Below are 18,191 nucleotides of genomic sequence, written 5' to 3'. Positions count from 1 at the left end.
ATAGAATTCCATTGTGTATATATACCACATTTTCTTGATCCAGAATGGAAGAATTCTTATCTGAATGACTTGGCAACTGGGTGATGTGAACTGCTTTTATTTCTAACCTTTCAAAGCTTTTTTGCCTAGAAATGTAAGTTTCCATTTAAGCCAAGAAGATGTAAACTGAAGAACAAAGCAAAGTGTGTGTGTGAGAAGGAATGCAGATATTTTCAATTTAAGCCCAAGATGGCATCTATTGGAAAATCCATGTTTTTGATACAGTGTCTTGCTTCTGCCTGGAATTATGCCTGAACCACAGTTGGCCTATGTTAGGGTTTCCATCTTTGCTGGGAGGACAGGCGAGTAACACTATGCCCAGACCTTGGTTGAGAGAAGAGCTTCTGTATGTTTTTCCGCCCAAGATTAGCCTTGAACCACAATCCTATTGATCCAATGGATTTTCTGCTGGGCTGTCTTCAAATCATGGTCCTCTAGATTTCAGCATCATAGGATCCCAGCAAACTACTAGAATCCAGAGATGCAAACTAATGTGCCTGGCTTAAATTGATTTTTATTTTTTAATTTTTTGCCTGTCCTGGGGCTTGTACTCAGGGGGTAGGTGCTGTCCTTGAGTTTCTAGTGCTCAAGGCTGTAGTGTTCTACCACTTGAGCCACAGCACCACATCCAGCTTTTTCTGAGGAGTTTATTGGAGGCAAGAGTCTCATGGACTTTCCTTCCTGGGCTGTTTTCAAACCAGGATCCTCAGTTCTCAGCCTCCTGAGTAGCGGGCTATTATTTATTTTCTTTTTCAAAATTTGCATTTTAATGTGAGTACTGTGGCTTGAACTCAGGCCTTACACTCTCCCTAGGCTTGCTTACTCAAGTGTTCTACCACTTAGAGCCACACTGCCAGCTTGGCTGCTTTCAAATTACTTTGGAGATCGAGTCTCTCAGACTTTTCTGTTCATACCAGCCTTCCACCATAATCCTGTAGGACCTAGACGTCTGAGTGGCTGGGATTGCAACCATGAGTAACTAGGGCAGGGCTAAGTTCAACCTTTTCCAGCAGGAGCATCAGGCCTGGAAATAGTCATTCCTCCACCTCTTTCCCCAAGCCTTGGCACAGGATACCTCCATTCTACTTCCCATTGTGTGTGCTTACCACTCAGATAATGACATTCTTTAGGACACTTAGCATTCAGAAATACCAGCTGATGAAGATTCTTCTCCTCTGTTATTGTAGTTAGCCTTCAGAAAGCTGTAGAAAGTAGGAGGGACAAGTTTTCATATCTGTCTTTTATAGAAGAAAAAACCAACATCTCATAGTCCTGGGTTGCACACTGATAAAGTGTTTGTAGGTCTTGGAGCTAAGTGTTCTAACTCCTTTTCTATGTCATGTTGACTGGCAGTTGATGTCATTAATGCCTAAACATTTTTTTTTAATTGAAAAGAAATAACATCCTGTTGTGGTACCAGCACCTTGGCAGTGATAATTTTTTCTTCTCTTTTTAGTCAGTCATGAGGCTTGAACTAGTAGCCTGGACGCTGTTCCTAAGCTTTTTTGCTGCAGGTTAGCATTCTACCACTTTGAGTCAGTGCCACTTCTGGTTTTCTGGCAGTTAATTGGAGATAAGAGCCTCACTTCCTTTACTGCATAGGGTAAATTCGATCCTCAGGTCTCAGCCTCCTAAAGAGCTAGTATTACAGGCGTGAACCACTGGTGCCTGGCTAGCAGTGATTTTTAAGCAGAGGTTTGTGTTACAGGAAATTCTGCTTTCAGAGTAACCGTGTGCATCTTCCATAAAAGATTAAATATAACAACTTTCTTTTTTTGCTAAGTGGCTCACGTACATTTATCATTTGTTTGTTTTGTTACCCCCCCCCCCAATCCAACTTCTTTGGCTGAATAATGGATTTTTATTGCACAGGCCATCATTAAAAAAAATAAAAAAGGGAAGTGGTGCTGTGGCGCAAGCGGTAGAGCGCTCACCTTGAGCTAAGGAACGCAGTGCCTAAGCTCAGAGTTCAAGCCACATGACCGACCAAAAAAAAAAAAAAAGAAACAAAAAAAAGAGACTGATTAGTTTTCATATTGCATAGATCTGGAACTTTTAGTAACGGTTACAATTCCTGATGGTGCGTTGCATGGGGGGGGGGAGCGGGGGGAGGGGATTGTTCTTACATGTGCTATAATTTGATAATAATTCATGTTGTTGAAATGTCTCTGTGTAACTGTGCTAACCTTGTATAGTCTTGTATAGTCTGTTGGGCAGGATTGCAATTTCAAGAAGCAAGAAAGACTTTGCATTTGTTGAGCCAAGCTGCTTTCAAATGCAAGTTCTTCCCCCCTTTCTATAAGCTGTGTGCCTCTTTAACTCTTAGATGCGATTCATGCTTAGTGAATGTTCACTGTTGGAGATATTGTTAAGGTAAACCAGATACTACTCATCATTCTCCTTATATCTAAAATTGCAATAACAGTCTCCTGGAAGACAACGTTCTTTGTGGAATAGCACTTCAGATCAACACCTGGAAAGGCCATGGAGAAATAACAGGTTGCATGTGGTACTGATGCTCACCCCTGTAATTCTAGCTACTCAGGAGGCTGAGATCAGAGGGTCATGGTTTGTCTCTTAGACAAATCTGAGAGACTCTTATTTCCAACTAACCAGAAAAAGGTCAGAAGTAGAGATATGGCAAAAGTTGGTAGTGTGCCATCCTTGAGTGAAAAAGCTAAGGGACAGCCTCAGCTCTCAGTTCAAGCCCTACTACCTGCACCCAAGAGAAAGAGAGGAGGAAAAAGAGGAGGGGAGGAGAAGGAAGAGGAGGAGGAGGAAGAAGAGAAAAGATTGTGATAGGGGAGGGTGTGTGGATGAGAGGCTGGGGAAATACATGGAGAGACAAAATGTCATTCAGTTTGAGCAGTTCTGTCGTTTGTATTGCAAGATGCTTAACCTGTCTAAGCTTCAAATTGATGTTGACAATGGCAACCAATACAGAAGTCAAAGTTCTGAGATGTTTGTAAGCCACGTTTACAGTGAGATTCATTGGATTAAAGTTTGGAACATTTGCTTTGAATGGTCTAATAGGAAAAGGTTCCATAGTTTTGACAATGATAAAAACTATCTTCTTGGGTAGCAAATGAATCTTCTGATTATATAGAACCAAAGACTGAAGCTTAGTTCTCCTCCCAGAATACCCAGGAAGCGGGTGGTAGAGGTTAGTTTAGACTACAGGGTCCTTGAGCTGACCCACTGGGCTACTCAGTATTTCCAGAGATTCTTTTCTGGGCCTACATGAGTGTAATTTGCAATACATGAGAAAGGTCATGCTTAATTGGTCAGGCAGCTGAAGGGTTTCTTTGTCTTTTTCCTGTTGCTTGAACAGAATTCCTAACTCTGAATTTACACACACACACACACACACACACACACACACACACAAAAGCAAAAACAACCAGAAGTTATTTTACTTACAAGAAATTCAGAAGCTGGGGTTGGGAAGTTGGCTCAGTGGTAGAGTGCTTGCCTCGCAAGCATGAGGCCCTGGGTTTGATTCCTCAGCACCATATAAGCAGAAAAAAAGCCAGAAGTGGTGCTGTGGCTCAAGTGGTAGGGCACTAGTCTTGAGCTTAAGAGCTGAGGGACAGCACCCAGGCCCAGAGTTCAAGCCCCACAACTGACCAAAAAAAGAAAAGAAAAAAAAAGAAAGAAATTCAGAAGCATGGCTACCACCTCCATTGAGACTCTGGTGCGGGGCCTTCTTGTTGCATTACAACATGGTGGAGAGCCCACCAGAGCAAGCTAGCCAGACAGAGCAAGCTAGCCAGAGAGAGCTAGCTTTTCTCTAGCAACCCTCCTCCTATAAGAACACAACCGCCTATTAATCCCTGAGTGGTTTCACCCATTCATCTCTGGGAGAATTGTCATTTCTCTTAGGTCCCACCTTTCAAATACTGCTCACAAGGTCCAGTATGTACCCTGGTACCAGCAGGAATTAGCCAAAGTCTGACGTCAGGGTCCCATTCTGTAAAGGATTTCAGGGTGTCCAGCCTCCGAGTGGGGAACTCTGAGTGACAGGAAATGCAATGGGAACCTAAATGAAGGATGAGATCACAAGGTCTCTGAGAGAAAATACTGTAATTAAGCTTTTCAACTTAAAGGTGACCAACTATGTGGCGTACCAAAGTATGGAATGTCACAGGGTGGGAAGGTAGGCTTTTCTTTTTTTCTTTTTGAGTACCTTACCCACCAGTGGTAAGCCTCAGTCCATCCTAAGTGTCAAAATATAATCACTGAAACAACAGATCTGTAATTCAACTGCCTAGACTGGCCATTCATGCCATAGAGGTCAAAGGAAATTAGTAAACTGCCCCGAGCTGTGGGGTGGAGACTTGGCCCACTAGTAGGTCCTGAGGAGAAGCTTAATACTCCATGCCCTCTTACATTTCAATAAAAACCTGTGACTTGATAAAAAACAATCTCCATCACCTCCATTCTTTCAGTCTATTAATAATGTATTCCTTCCCTCAAACTCTCCTATCCATTTCACTGAAGAAAGAAATGTGATGTGAGCATTGTGACAGATGAGAGAGATTTTTCCTGGTATTCACCCTGCTTCTTGGGCTCCACATTGTCTCTGCTTGGTCACCTCCACTAACAGAATGGAAGTCTTGTGCTTGTAAGCACTGATCAAAATTGGAGTCAACTTTACTTTCTATTTTTTGGCACAGAGCAGGGGAGTCTGATAATGTTTAAAAGGTAGGTATTCTTTTTTGGTCGTGGGGCTGGAACTCAGGGCCTGGGCACTGTCCCTGGGCTCTTGTGCTCAAGGCTAGCACTCTACCACTTCTGGTTTTAGAGGTTAATTGGAGATCAGAGTCTCACAGCCTTTCTTATCCGTACTGGCTTCAAACTGTAATCCTCAGATCTCAGCCTCTTTAGTAGTTTAGGATTACAGGTATGAGCCACCACTAGTGAGTGCCCATCTGGTATATGTTTTTGAGAGTTGGACTGGATTCTAAATTTCATCTGCACACCAGCTATGTGGAGTTAGCTCTCTGGCGTTGACTAAAGGTACGCTGAAGACCAAGGTGGAAAGACCCTGTGTGAGGGGCATCGCCTCCCTCCTCCCAGGTAAAGGCTAACTTTCAGTTTACTGGGCATCCATAATAGATTTGAGTACGCAGGCTTCTCACAAAGATTGGTAGGAAGAATGAGCTGACTAGAATTACTAGTATTCTAGAGGGAAGTTCTCTATCAGTGGAGATAGCATGGACAGCTAGAATCCTGGGTCCTAGATGATCTAGGGAGGGGATGCTGTAGAAGGGGCACATCCTGTTTTGAATGCTTGCTTGGTTTGTTTGCCTGTCCTGGAGCCAAACTCAGGGCTTCACACTTGCTAACCAGATGCTTTGACACTTGAGCCGTACCCCCTGCCTTTTTTTTTTTTGCTTTTGCTTTAGTTATTTTTAGAAGACACTCATGTGTTGACAGTGACCAGAACTCTCCTGGCATGATCATTTTCCTACCTGTGCCTTCCACATCACTGAGATTATAGGCATGCACTACCACACAGGGCTGCATTTGACCTTCTGTTTGTTTCATTGACTGCTTTCATTTGTTTCTTTGACTGCTTTTATTCCTATTTATTTAAAATAAAAACACATCCTAACTTTGCTTGGGTCATTAAGTTCTCCTGGATGCTCGTGGATCCCCACCAGAAAACTAGGAGGAAGGTCTGGTGTATGTTCTACTTCCCAGGTTCACTTTAGGGATAGGGCCGGGGTTACCTCTGCCCATGGAGAGGTGTGTTCTGGGGAGGCAGGGCAATCTACCTTGGATGGGACTCAGAAAGGTAGAGAGCTTGTGTCCTTTTTCTTTTCCTCCCATGTCTTTTTTTCTTGTTGGTTATGTGGCTTGAACTCAGGGATTGGACACCGCCCCTGAACTTTTTAAGCTCAAGGCTAGCGCTCTACCACTTTAAGCCACAGGGCCACTTCCTGTGTTCTGGGTTAACTGCCCTGGCTGGCTTTGAACTGTGATCCTCAGATCTCAGCCTCCTGGGTAGCTAGGATTACAGGCCACTAGTGCCTGGGCCTTTCCTGAGTCTTTTTTTAAAAATTTAATTCTATTTTATTTGTGAACATACTGTACAGAGGGGTTACAATTACATGGGCAGGATAATGCATACATTTCTTACCAAGCATTGCAGCCTCCTCCTTTGTTTGAAAAGGTCAGATAATGTGATATTAAGAGAATGAACCCTTAGATATGTATTTTAATGTTTTTTTTTCTTTCATGCATGTGTTTCTAACGCATTTATAAGATTACTTCTTTCCTGAGTCTTTATCTGAGGGTTTAGAAGTTGCCTCTTTGGGGCTGGGAAAGGTGGCTCAGTGGTAGAGTGCTTGTCTTGTATGCATGAAGCCCTGGGTTCTATTCTTCAGCACCACATAAACAGAAAAAGCTGGAAGTGGTGTTGTGGCTCAAGTGGTAGAGCGCTAGTCTTGTACTGAAGAGCTGAGGGACAGCGCCCAGGCCCAGAGTTCAGGCCCCAGTACTGACAAAAAAAAAAAAAAGTTGCCTATTTCCTTGTTAGTAGACTAAGCAGGGTTCCCTAACTACAATGGTAAAGAATCTGAGTGTGGTATTTGCATTTGGGTTTCCTAAGGGAGGTCTCTACCGGTCATGGCCAGAGGGCTTTCTGGTGAAGAAACCTGATCTCAGCCTGCACCTGGCCTTTTTCCAGAGGCTCATTCCCCTGGGGAAGTCCTACTCACTATCTCTCAGGCTGTCAGCATCAGCACGACCTCCAGCTCTTTTGGGTACGTTGATGGTATTATCTCCATGTTTAAAGTACTCTCGGGGAGGGTCTGATTTCTGCAACTCAAGTCAGCAGGGTCTGTAAAAACTTATTAAAAAATATAACCCCACCATATGTGTATGCTTTCATTATGTGATCTAAACACAAAACCATGCAGCATGAATACCAGATGCATCCCGTTAAGACTGGTGGAAAGTTCAGAAAAGGGACTTCGCTGTTGGGGGAGGGGTGTGAGCCTTGGAAACCCCCCTCCTCCCATTTGAAGATTCTGCCCAAGGGGTAGATATCCACTTGAGGCACATTTTTTCCTGTCCAGAAAACCAGGCTTTCAGACCACACCACCTAGAGGCTGACCTTCATCACCGCATGCTGCCACCTGTACACCCTGGCCTTGTAGATGGAGCAGTCATTGCTTCTGTTAAGCTGTTGGTTGGCAGTGTTACGTAGACTACTAATACTCAAAAAAAGAGAGACTCAAGCCTGATCATGACTCAAGCCTGTAATTCTAGCTGTAGTTGGGAGGCAGAAATGGATGATCACGATTCAAGGTCAGCACTCAAAAGTTTGCCAGACTCCATCTCATTCAGTAGCTGGACACAGCGGTCTGCTATGCCGGCTTCAGAGGAACCATGGTGTCTGGGTACAGTTGCACATGCCTGCCATCCCAGCCATGTAGTAAAGCACAAGTAAGAGGGCTGTGGCCCAAGCATAAAGTGAAGCCTTTGCTGGATGCATAGCTCAGGTAGCAGAGCAACTGCCTTGAATCATGAAAAGAGACACCGCCATTCTTTGCTTACAAAAGACGAAAACTGAGTCCTTCAATCTCTCATGCTTCTACATTCAGGAGGCTACCCCTGCAGATTGAAGTAACTGTGTTATAAAGCAGGAAGACAGACTTTTGACCCTCCTGGGAATTTATTGAGTGCTTTTGATGTCCGTCATTAACTGACAGTATGTAAGCAGTGGCTAGCTATGAATAGCCGGCTAATGGAAGACTCTTGGTGACACTTTAGGCTTCTCAATGTAAGGGAAGGGCTTGTGGAGCTTGGGGAAAGGACAGAAGATCCTCCCTCTTCAGGGGGAGGCACTGTTTGGTTTGTATTTTTCTTTGCCAGGTGTAGAGTGGGCATGCCAGTACTGTCATCAGGAGTGTGAAAGTTGGATAGACTTTTGTATTTGCACTTAGACTTCAGCGCATGCTCCGGGAAGTGTTTAGTCACTTGGAGATCTTGTTTATCATCGGCCTTCAGGAGCATTCGCCATGGCAAAGATTGGAGTTGTAGATTCTGGATAATTCAGGAGCGTAAAGAAAGTGAATGGGCCAGCCATGATGGCTCATGCTTATAATCCCAGCTATACTGAAGAGGCTGAGAACCTGCGAATTGTGATGTAGAGCCAGTCCAACCAGCCAAGTCCATGAGACTTTTGTTTCCAATTAACTATTAAAAAGCTGATGGAGCCATAGCTCAAGTGGTAGGGCACCAGCCACAAGTGGAAAGTGTAAGGCCCTGAGTTCAAGCTCCAGTGGGGGTACAATAAACAGAAAAAAAAAAACATTCCAACAGTGAAGATGGTCATATGTCTGCGATGAGCAGATGTTTTTCTACTCTCTCTTCTTTTGCCCTGGTTAATGAAAGGAAGGAGAGGGAACTGTCCCATTATCTTGTAGGTTTGGGGTGTTTCTTGCATTTCTCCAAAGTGTTAAAGCCTACCACTCCCTTGGCAGGCCTGGAAGTTGGGTTTAAGGCTTAGGAACAAAGCCCAGAGCCCTCCCTTGATCCACAGGGGCCTCCTGTGTCCTCCATCCGTCACTGTCAACGGGAGATGTATGTGTAGCCAAACAGGGCAGCGGCTGACCCCATGGGCACTGGCAAGGCTCTTACAGAAGATTTTTGTTTGCTCAGGGCCTGTGGAAGGCCAGCTCTAGGCATTGCCCAGATCCTGCCTGGTTCAGCGTGGAAAGGGGAGGCATTCTACTGTTAGAAACTCAAGGGGACTTTATTCCTCCTGCCTTACAAACATCTACGCTGCGTGTGCATCTCCTTAGCCTCTATTCAGGTGCGGTCCGGATTCCTTTGGTCAGAGTCACAGGGAGACAACTGGCACCTGTTTTCCCTCTTGTGTGGATGTCCGATCTCCATTATGAACATCTATGAAAACATAGACAGACAAGGTCATATGCATGGATGTATGAACACATTGACTGGAGGGTGGTAGACTCAGGGAAGGTGTCCAGTGGTATAACTTCTGTGAACAACTAACAAACACTTTAACAAAATGCATACCAGGAATCAGGAACATGTTTTGTGTGAGGGTTAAAGAGGGCCATTGGAGGGGATTAGAAAAAAAAGGAGAGAGGGGAAGGCTGGGGAAATGCAGTCAGTATATTCAATATAGATCATGTAAAAGTTGAACTACATAACTGGAGGGTAGGGATGAGATGGGGAAAGATGGGGGAAGAGCCATGGAAGGGGTGGCATGGGTCAAGATTCATTGAGTTTATAATTGGACCTGTGGAATTGAAACCCTTTGTACAACCTCTTCAACTCAAATACGGCTTTTCTTTTAAAATAGTAACAAAAAGAGTCATTGGGAGAATTTTGAAGAGTCGGTTTTTATGGCTTTTATTCCAAGAGCATTAACATGTAAACCTAAGAAAGAAAAATACAAGGAGATGCAATCAATGCATGAAAGGCCACTATGAAACAGTGCCCTCTCCAAACAGATCTAAGGCATTTACCTGAGAAGGAAGGAGGGTGCTGGGGCTCTGGAGATGGGAAGGTGGCCCTCAGGCTCCTGAAAGCAGTGTTTGAATCTCTAGGAACACACAAAAGCCACTGGCTGAGCCTCAGGGGCCTGTAGAACACATCAGCCATGTTGAGCGGGGGCCCTGTGAATGTCTTGGTGTATACCATGCTGGTGCAGTGGCTGGTCTTACCGAAAGTGGTCAGTTGGACCTCATGGGTGTTGCCTAGCCATGCAATTGTGTGGACAAAATCTTAAAGGGCAAAGTATTTAAGTTTGGTGAATGAAAATGTACTTTTTTTTCCTCCTGTTTTTACTGGGGTTAGTGGTCATGGATTTTGGGGCACAGGTCTTAAGTGTCATTCATTCCCCAAATCCACCTCGGAGTAGACCTCCTGTTACATGACAATGTGAGTGCTATTCTCTTGGCATCTTCTACCCACCAGGGACAGTGGCTTTGGGGGTCTGCACATTTGGCCTAAGGCTGGCCTCCTCCTTTTCCAGCAGGCGAGACTGTAAGGATCACCTGACACGACATAAATCATAAATCACAGCCATCATGTCCTGGGACTTACTCATTTTCTTAAAGAAGGAAAAACTATTTGTTGGTAATGGGGAGGGGGGGTGTTCCCCATGAGTCATTTGCATATCTACTGAGTCCTTGCCCTGTGTTTTAATTAATTCAAAGGTGACTAGACCTTATTCAAATGAGAGGTTTTATTTTACAAACTTCAACCTTCAACTTGGAAATAAATATTCTTCTCATCTGAAAATCCTTGGAAATCTGAGTACCCAGACTTTTCCTTCCTGGGCTCCCCCCTCACCCCCTGTTCAGCATTTTTCTGCCTTCTCCCTCCCCCACCCGCCCTTCTTTTTTTGGCTCAGGGCAACCGAGAGCCTCTTTCTGGGAACGTCTGATATTCTGACTTCAGTTTTGTAATTTAATGATGGAGAGTTTCTTTAGTAAACCAAATTTAGAGCCCTAGAATGCTTATCTTATATCCAGACCTTGCACATAAAAGGCATTTTATACCCGCAATTGTTCACTTAATGAGCAATTGCGAAGTACCGGCCGGTTAAGGGATTGAACTACACGCAGCATTATTGCAAGCAGTATTCCGAAATACCAGAAATAGGACGTAAGTTCTGATCAGGGAGCCGGCGAGCACAATTACCTTCTTTTCAAATCCTTCTGTGACACTGCGGGAGGAAAAAGGACTTTGAAGCTTGAAAGGAAAGAGCTTGCTTTCAACCTCAAAAGCTAGGAGGAAAGGGCTCTGAAATTTGCTCAGAATTCCCAATTCACCATTAGCCTGTTTCTTCCTTTAGCCTCAAGGCATTCTCTGCTTTTTGAAAAGATGTTAAGAAATTCAGTCACAATAGAGAGCCTAGTTTTGAACATGTTTCACTCGGTCCATTGAGGTCTGGGCTCCAGCCTTTGTGTGGGGTGAATTGAGCTGCGCCCCTAGCTGGTTGGAGAGAGGTGAATGAAGAATCGTTATGCAGTCGCAAATTCTGGCAAAATAAAATAAAATAAAACTCACCTCTTCCTTTATTTTACAATATGCATTTCTGTACAATCCTGCTAGGGGCCATCTGTGGAGCCTAGCCTTGTCCCTGTCAATAAGGAGTACTTGCTTTAGAACAACTCTTGTTAAGTTTGTCTTGTAATTGAAGCTGCTGTTGACCTTGCTTGGGGACCATTTGTAAAACCGTTTATTTAGCATAAACTGAAATAATAAACCCTCCTTCTCTGGGGCCGATTGTGATAGGGTGACATTAGTTTGATTTAATGATTAGCCGCCTGACCCTTCTGCTGGCGAGAACCGCTTGAATGGGGAGAGTTCACTCTTAAGCACTTGGAAAGAATACTAATGAGCTTGTTAAATTTAGTGTCGCTCTGACCACTTTTAATTCCTCTAATGGGAGCCTAGCTGCAGTGCCTGGGAGAGGGGCAGGGAGGGGAGGGGGATGGCAAGGCGGAGGGGGCGGGGAGGACAAAGAGGAGGGAGAGGCAGATGAGGTCCAGAAAATGTTCCTAGAGCTAGAGAAAGATCACCAAAAGAAGTGTGCCTAAAGTAGTAGCCAGAACCTGGTGATTTGAGGTGGTGTGTGTGTGTGTGCGTGTGTATGTGTGTGAGTGTGCCAGTACTGGGGCTTCAGTTTGACTCCCCGAGCTTAGCTGTTGTCCCGTTTAAGTATGAGGCTCTACCAGTTGAGCCACAGCTCTACCTCCAGCTTCTTTGGTGGTTAATTGGAGATAAGAGTCTTGCAGATTTTCTTGCCTGGGCTGGCTTTGAGCCTCGATCCTCAGATCTCAGACTCCTGAGTAGTAGCTAGGGGTGCCTGGCTCTGGAGACTGAGTTGTAAGTATCTTCTGTTTTCTTAACCTTTTTTTCCATAGCTTCAGGATTGGGAATAAAAGAGGAGTAGCGGGGATGTTGCAAGGGCTGGTTAAACATCTGTGTTGGAGAGAAAAGGGGAATGTGTATTTGTGGGTTCTAAGCAGCCCATTCAGCATCTCTATCAGTGCTTCTTGGGAGGGTTATGCTTTTACGTTAAAAAAAAAAAGAAAGGATGCTCTGACACTTTCCCTCTCGCTTGCTCTGTGGCAGAGAATTCGTCTCTTCCTTGTTAGAAGTTTGCTGTGAGCTGGACTTGAAGAAGCCATGTGTTGTGTTCAAGTTCTGCCATGTCTTGTGATGTGACTGCTTTCTTCAGATGTTTGTTCTAAACATCCAAAGCATCGTAGCCCTGAGCTGGCTTTGGATTTTCACCAGGTTTCTGGCCCCATATGCATCAAACTCCGGGTTGCTTTTGAATGAGTTGGGGACAGATTTTAAAACCTGATGCTTTGCTCTAGGTTGGGGGTGGTGGTTACACAGGAATCCATTTATATCTACTTGAGCCCCGAAAGACAGAAAGTAGGAGGTGCCAAGTGGTATTATGATGACAGGATTTAAAGTAATTTTTTCCTGAAAGTTTCGAGTGGGGTTCAGTTTGACTCCCCGAGCTTGCAACTGTGAAGCAGAAACAGCTCAAGCAGTTGCTTGGTGTTTGGATGTTAAAAGTCCATTGGCATTTGCTCCCGGAGCTCTGGGCTGTTTGCTTACATTTTTGTAGCGGACTTCTCCTTGTTACCATGGCAGGCAGCTTGTTTCTGTCAATAATTTTGGCCTGGCGGAGCTTGTCGGCTCTGATCCTCAAACTTCATTGAGCAGCTTGGCTGAATTGAAGAAGATCAGACAGCGTTGGTCTTTGGGATTGCTAAAGTGATGGCTAAGTTTCTGAGCGCAGGCAGGAATATTATGGCTTGGGAAAGGCGCCGCTTTGCTTATGTGGAATGTTTTCAAGCCTCCTGTCTGAGGGTAGTCAGTAGTGTATACTGTCACATTATGATCTCAGTGGACCTCAAAGCCTGTCAGTCCTCAAAGCTAAGTTCATGCCTAAGTATTTGCCTGCTGGATTTCCTTTTTTTTTTTTTTTTAAGAGGGTAAAAAGGACAGAGAACCAACTACTATAAAAGCAAACCATCTATTCAAAGTTTCTATGTTCCCTCAAAAAACAAACAAAAACCCAAACCCATTGGCACTTCACTTTACTGAGGAAGTGACAACTTTTTTCTGTATTAAATGTTTGAACTTTGACTTCTTTTTTTGGTCCGTCAGGGGGCTTGAACTCTGGGTCTGGGTGCTCTCCTTGAGGTCTTCAGCTCAAGGCTAGCACTCCACCCCTTGAGCCACAGCGCCACTCCAGCTTTTTCTGTTTATGTGGTGCTGAGAATCGAACCCAGGGTCTTATGCATGGGAGGCAAGCACTCTACCAGTGAGCCACCTTCCCAGCCCCATGGTAACTTCTTGTATAACTTTTAATACACCCATTTGGAGGTAACTGTCATTAAGAAAATCACTTAGGTTGGGCCTGAAATCCTAGCTACTCACAAGGCTGAGATCTGTAGATGGAAATTTGAAGCCAACCTGAGTAGAAAAGTTGGTGAGAGGCTTTTTATCTCCAATTAACCAGGAAAACACCAGAGGAGGAGATGTAGTTCAAGGGGTTGAGCTCTAGCCTTGTGCAAAAAAGCCATGCAAGATCCCTGAGTTCAAGCCCCAGTAGTCAGTCAGTCATTCAATCAGTTTGTCTGTCTCTCTCTTTCTGTCTCACACACATATACCACAACCCCCCAAAACAACCCCTCAGAAAATCACTTAACAGACACCCCAGTTTCCACTCCCGCCCCCTACTTTGATCTCCTAGGAAGTGTTGGGTTGAGGAGGTATCTAAGGGTGGGAGAACTTTGGTCTGGCGATATCAATGATACTGTTACTGGTAAAGTGGGATTCAAATGCTCATTACAAGATCATTTTGAACTGATTGTTATTTTCTCTTTTTAAAATAAGAATGTAGTTTCTCAGGGAAGAAAGGTGAATTTTTTCTAGGTAGATTAAGTCAAGGAAATCTTGTTTGAAATCTGGAACAGATTAGCAGGGTTTGGCTATTCATCTTTCCCAGAGAATGCTAATTACATGGCCAAGCCCCCTTGTAGGGAAGAAGGGGGCGGGAGGGATGGAGGCAGGGAGCTTGCTGGCTGGCCTCTAACACAGACCCCTTTCCATACAATCTTCACTTTCCCCTTCCAAGTTCACTTCAGGTGGAAATTTGAAATAAACGTTTTATACAGAGCACAAATTAGTGGAAAATATGACTTGAGCCATTTGTAGGTTATAGGAATTTTTATAAAACCCACAAAAGTTTTAGTGTTTTTGACACCAGTTTGCTTACCCATTAAGGCAAAGCTCTCTTTCTATAGCCTGCTAATGAACTAGAAAGTGGACCAGTGCTTAAGATGTTAGACAGAAAGGAAAATAAGAATGAAGTCTGTCTCTGTCTCTCTCCCTGTTTTCTCCTCGTCTCTGTCTCTTTCTCTTTGCTTTGAGGTAGTTTGAAAATACCAAAATCATGAGTTGAACTGCTTTTGGAACAATTAATGTAAAAAAAATGTGGGATTCTGCCTATTTTTGGTGCATTTGCAGTTGAGGCTTGATAGATTAAACTTGTAATTTTCCATTTAATTATGAGGCTGTAGCTGAGGGTCTGCACCAAACAATAGTAAAATAATATCTCACAGTTACCTTGCAGTTGTCAGCAGATTCACTACAAGGACTGAAATCTACCTCATCACTTATTCTGTTTTACAGAGTGTTTGCTAGGCTAAAACAATTCACTGCTTATTTTTCAAATCTTACACCTGGACAGGAAGACTTGAGTAGCTCCTGGTTTTAAGTGGTTAAAGATCTTAGTCAACACAATGTAAGAGTTGTTCTTTCAGCTTCTGCAATTACATACTCTGTGCACAGTTCTAATTTTGTGTGACTTTGAACAGTGCTCTAAAAGTGTTAACGCATAGTTTTTCTGTTTTTTTTTTTGGGGGGGGTGAGTTTGAATAGTCATCTGCTTTATGGATTCCCTTGAAGAGAAGTATAAAAAGATGTGTTTGAATGTTGCCCACTAAGATGTCCAGTAATGGTATTATTTATATGGGAAGTGTGGCGATCTGTAGGATAAGGACTGAGGAGGCAATGTCAGGTCGTTTAGCACTGTTCTGCTGGTGTGGAAGGTCACCTAAATGCACAGCTTGTTTGGCACATGCATATGGTTCCAGTGGATGGATCAGTTTTCTTGTCAGGGGATGACCTACCAGGGTTCTGGAATACCATGCCACATGGGCTTCCTTCCAGCTGTTTCTTATGTGGTTGGAGAGATGTCTAGCAACTCCACCTGAGCAAAACTGCTCTTACCTTTCCTACTTACCCACATAGCCATGTGGCGCAGAGACAATGGGATATGTTTCCTGGGAGGTTCTGTAATAATTCCTGTCACCTGTGGTTGTTTCCGGCTCTGTTAAATCTCGCTGTGGTTTACAGATCCTTGAAACTAACCCCCGCCCCACCAACCCAATTGTATTACTTTCTGATAGATCATTCTCTGTGGAACAAAGGCCAGGCACCCCTTGGAGCCATCCAGAGCCCCACTGGGTAGCCGGGCTTCTCCTCAGATCCTTAGACAAAGGGGAAGCCGGACGCCCCACAGGCTGAGGCTGGCAAAACTTTCAGTCCCACGTGAGAACTGAAATACACTGGCATGCCCAGGAGGGAAGCCTGGCCCGCAGTCAGCCCTCAGCTGAGCTGTTCACCTGTTTGTCCGTTGGTGTCACTGTGTAACAGGCTCGTTTTCTGCTTCACCCTCCACTTGTAATTGGGAGCCTCATTCCTTGACAATTTTAGTATGCAAAATCTATCCCAGGTTGCAAAGTTATCTTGAAGTGAAAGAGACCTATCTGTTCTGAGACGGAGAGGAGAGCTAATTGATATGTAGTTTTTGAGTGCGCCTTCAGGTGGCTTCTAAAGTCTTTTCCTTTCTCTGTTTTTAGAGGATGAAAATCCTGGACAGATCTATCATCATCACCACCATCACCATCATCATCATCGAGAGAGAAGAAACGCAATCACAATGCAGCCTCAAAGTGAGCAGGGGCTCGGCAAACTCAGTGAGGAGCCATCGACATCCAGCGATGAGAGAGCTTCGTTGATCAAGAAGGAGATCCATGGGTCTCTGCCACACCTGGCTGAGCCCTCTGTCCCTTACCGTGGGACTGTGTTTGCCATGGACCCCAGGAATGGCTATGTGGAACCTCACTACCGTAAGTGTGTCAGGACAGGCCAGTGGCCCTTATTCTGAGGAGGAAAAGAGTAGAATGTGTGTGTGTGTGTGTGTGTGTGTATCTTGAGTGTGTATGTACATATCTAGGCTGTAGGGATTTGTTGGCCTTATGTAATGATTTTTCTTTGCACGTTCCCCCCCCCCTTTTGATTCTATCCATAACTTTTCTGGAGAGAGACATTTTCTTATACATCTAAGTGGTTACAGGCCTTTACAGTGGCCTTCAGCAAGGTGGTCCATTTGTGGTGTTCCTGAGGATCAATTTTGCTTCACACAAGGGGAAGACTCTTCTAGAGGAGAGTTGCTGGATGGAAACTGCAAAAAGGTTGTTTTAGAAAAAATCCTCAATGGGAGCTATGCCTCATTTTCAGTGATGTGTGTGTGTGTGTGTATGTGTGCACGTGCATGCATGTGCATGAGTACAAGTCCTGGGGCTTGAACTCAGGGGCTGTTATGATCTTTAGCTTTCCCACTTAAGGCTAGTGCTGTACTACTTGAGCCAAAGCTCTATTTCCAGCTTTTTGATGGTCAAATGGAGATTAGAATATCATGGACTTTCCTGCCTGTGTTGGCTCTGAACCTTGATCCTCAGATCTCAGCCTCCCAAGTAGCTAGGATTACAGGTGTGAGCCACCAGCGCCCAGCTTTTAATGATTTTGGCTTAATGATTTTTGCTGTTCCCGTGTTGAATAATGATTTATTAAAACCAAACTTACCAACGGAAACAAAAGTATCAATGCTAAATTTGTTAATATGGAAGATTTTTTTTCTATGATCCCTATTCTTTTCTCTCAACAGTAAGCCAGAGACAGGAGGCTGCTTTCCCAGCCCTAACAAGTTTAAGAAATTGACTAGGATTCTGAGCCCAAGTATACAATGATCGATTTTCTCCAAAGACAGAATCTAAACGAAACATAGAAGAGTTGAGTTTCATTTCTGGTTTGATTATAGTTTAAAACAAAAGGAAAGAAAAGAAAACCTAATAAACAAATTGGTTGTGGGATAATGAAGTTCATTCTGAAGTGCCAGAGCTCCAGGTCTTGATTAGAGACATCATTTCCCTGGATGGAGACTTAGCACTTGACCTTCTCAGCTCTCAATCCAGATGTGGTACTGAGCGACAGAGAGGGGGTAGGGATTGGTTTGTGTCTCCCTTTTCCCACATCATTCAGAAGCAGTGGTGTTTTAAGGCAAAAAGGTCATTAGCCAGATGACTGATGTGTGAGGAGAGCTGATTAATGCATGTTTTCCTGTTCAAGAAAGTGTGCAGGATAAAAGCTAATTTCAGCCCTTCATTAGCTGGCTCTCAGCAAAAGGGGAATGGGGGTGTGTTCCTTCAATCCTTAGATCAAAGGGCCTGGCTATAACCTGAAGTCCTAGCCTCTGCTCCCCCACCTACCAGCATATAGTGTTGGAAAAAAAAAAAACGTTGTATTTATTTACTTACCTACTTAGTAATTTATTTGTACTGATACTGAGGCTTGAACTCAGGGCCTGGGCACTGTCGCTGGTCTTTTTTTGTTGAAGACTAGCACTCTACAACTTGAGCCTCAGCTTCACTTCTGGTTTTTTGGTGGTTAATTGGAGCTAGGAATCTCTTGGACTTTCCTGCTCTGGCTGGCTTTGAACTATAATCCTCAGAACTTAGCCTGCTGAGTTGCTAGGATTACAGGCATGAGCCACCAGTGCCCAGCATAGATTTTGTTGTTGTTATTGTTATTTTAATGAAAAGGTTGATTTTTTTTCTTTTTAGAGCTTTTAAATTGTTTTATAAAGGCGATGTACAGAAAGGTTACAGTTACACATGTCAGGTAATGAGTTCCATTTCTTTTTCCTCCCTCTCTCTCCCACTCTCTCTATCTCCCTCCCTCCCTCCCTCCCTCCCTCCCTCCTTCCCTCCTTCCCTCCTTCCCTCCTT

At 44.1% G+C, this 18,191-nt stretch overlaps 1 protein-coding gene across 1 annotated transcript in view; it reads left to right on the top strand.

The window, feature by feature from the left end:
• Gli3 (GLI family zinc finger 3) overlaps window positions 1-18,191 on the top strand; it is a 210,414-nt gene that overhangs the window by 40,797 nt on the left and 151,426 nt on the right. The window contains exon 2 of the mRNA XM_013033005.1: window positions 15,984-16,253. Coding sequence (XP_012888459.1) covers window positions 15,984-16,253 — 270 coding nt within the window. The remainder of the gene's footprint in view (window positions 1-15,983; window positions 16,254-18,191) is intronic.

This window comes from Dipodomys ordii, unplaced genomic scaffold (genome assembly GCF_000151885.1).
Source record: "Dipodomys ordii isolate 6190 unplaced genomic scaffold, Dord_2.0 Scaffold161, whole genome shotgun sequence".
Taxonomy (NCBI): domain Eukaryota; kingdom Metazoa; phylum Chordata; class Mammalia; order Rodentia; family Heteromyidae; genus Dipodomys; species Dipodomys ordii.
This window is presented reverse-complemented; position numbering and strand designations above follow the sequence as displayed.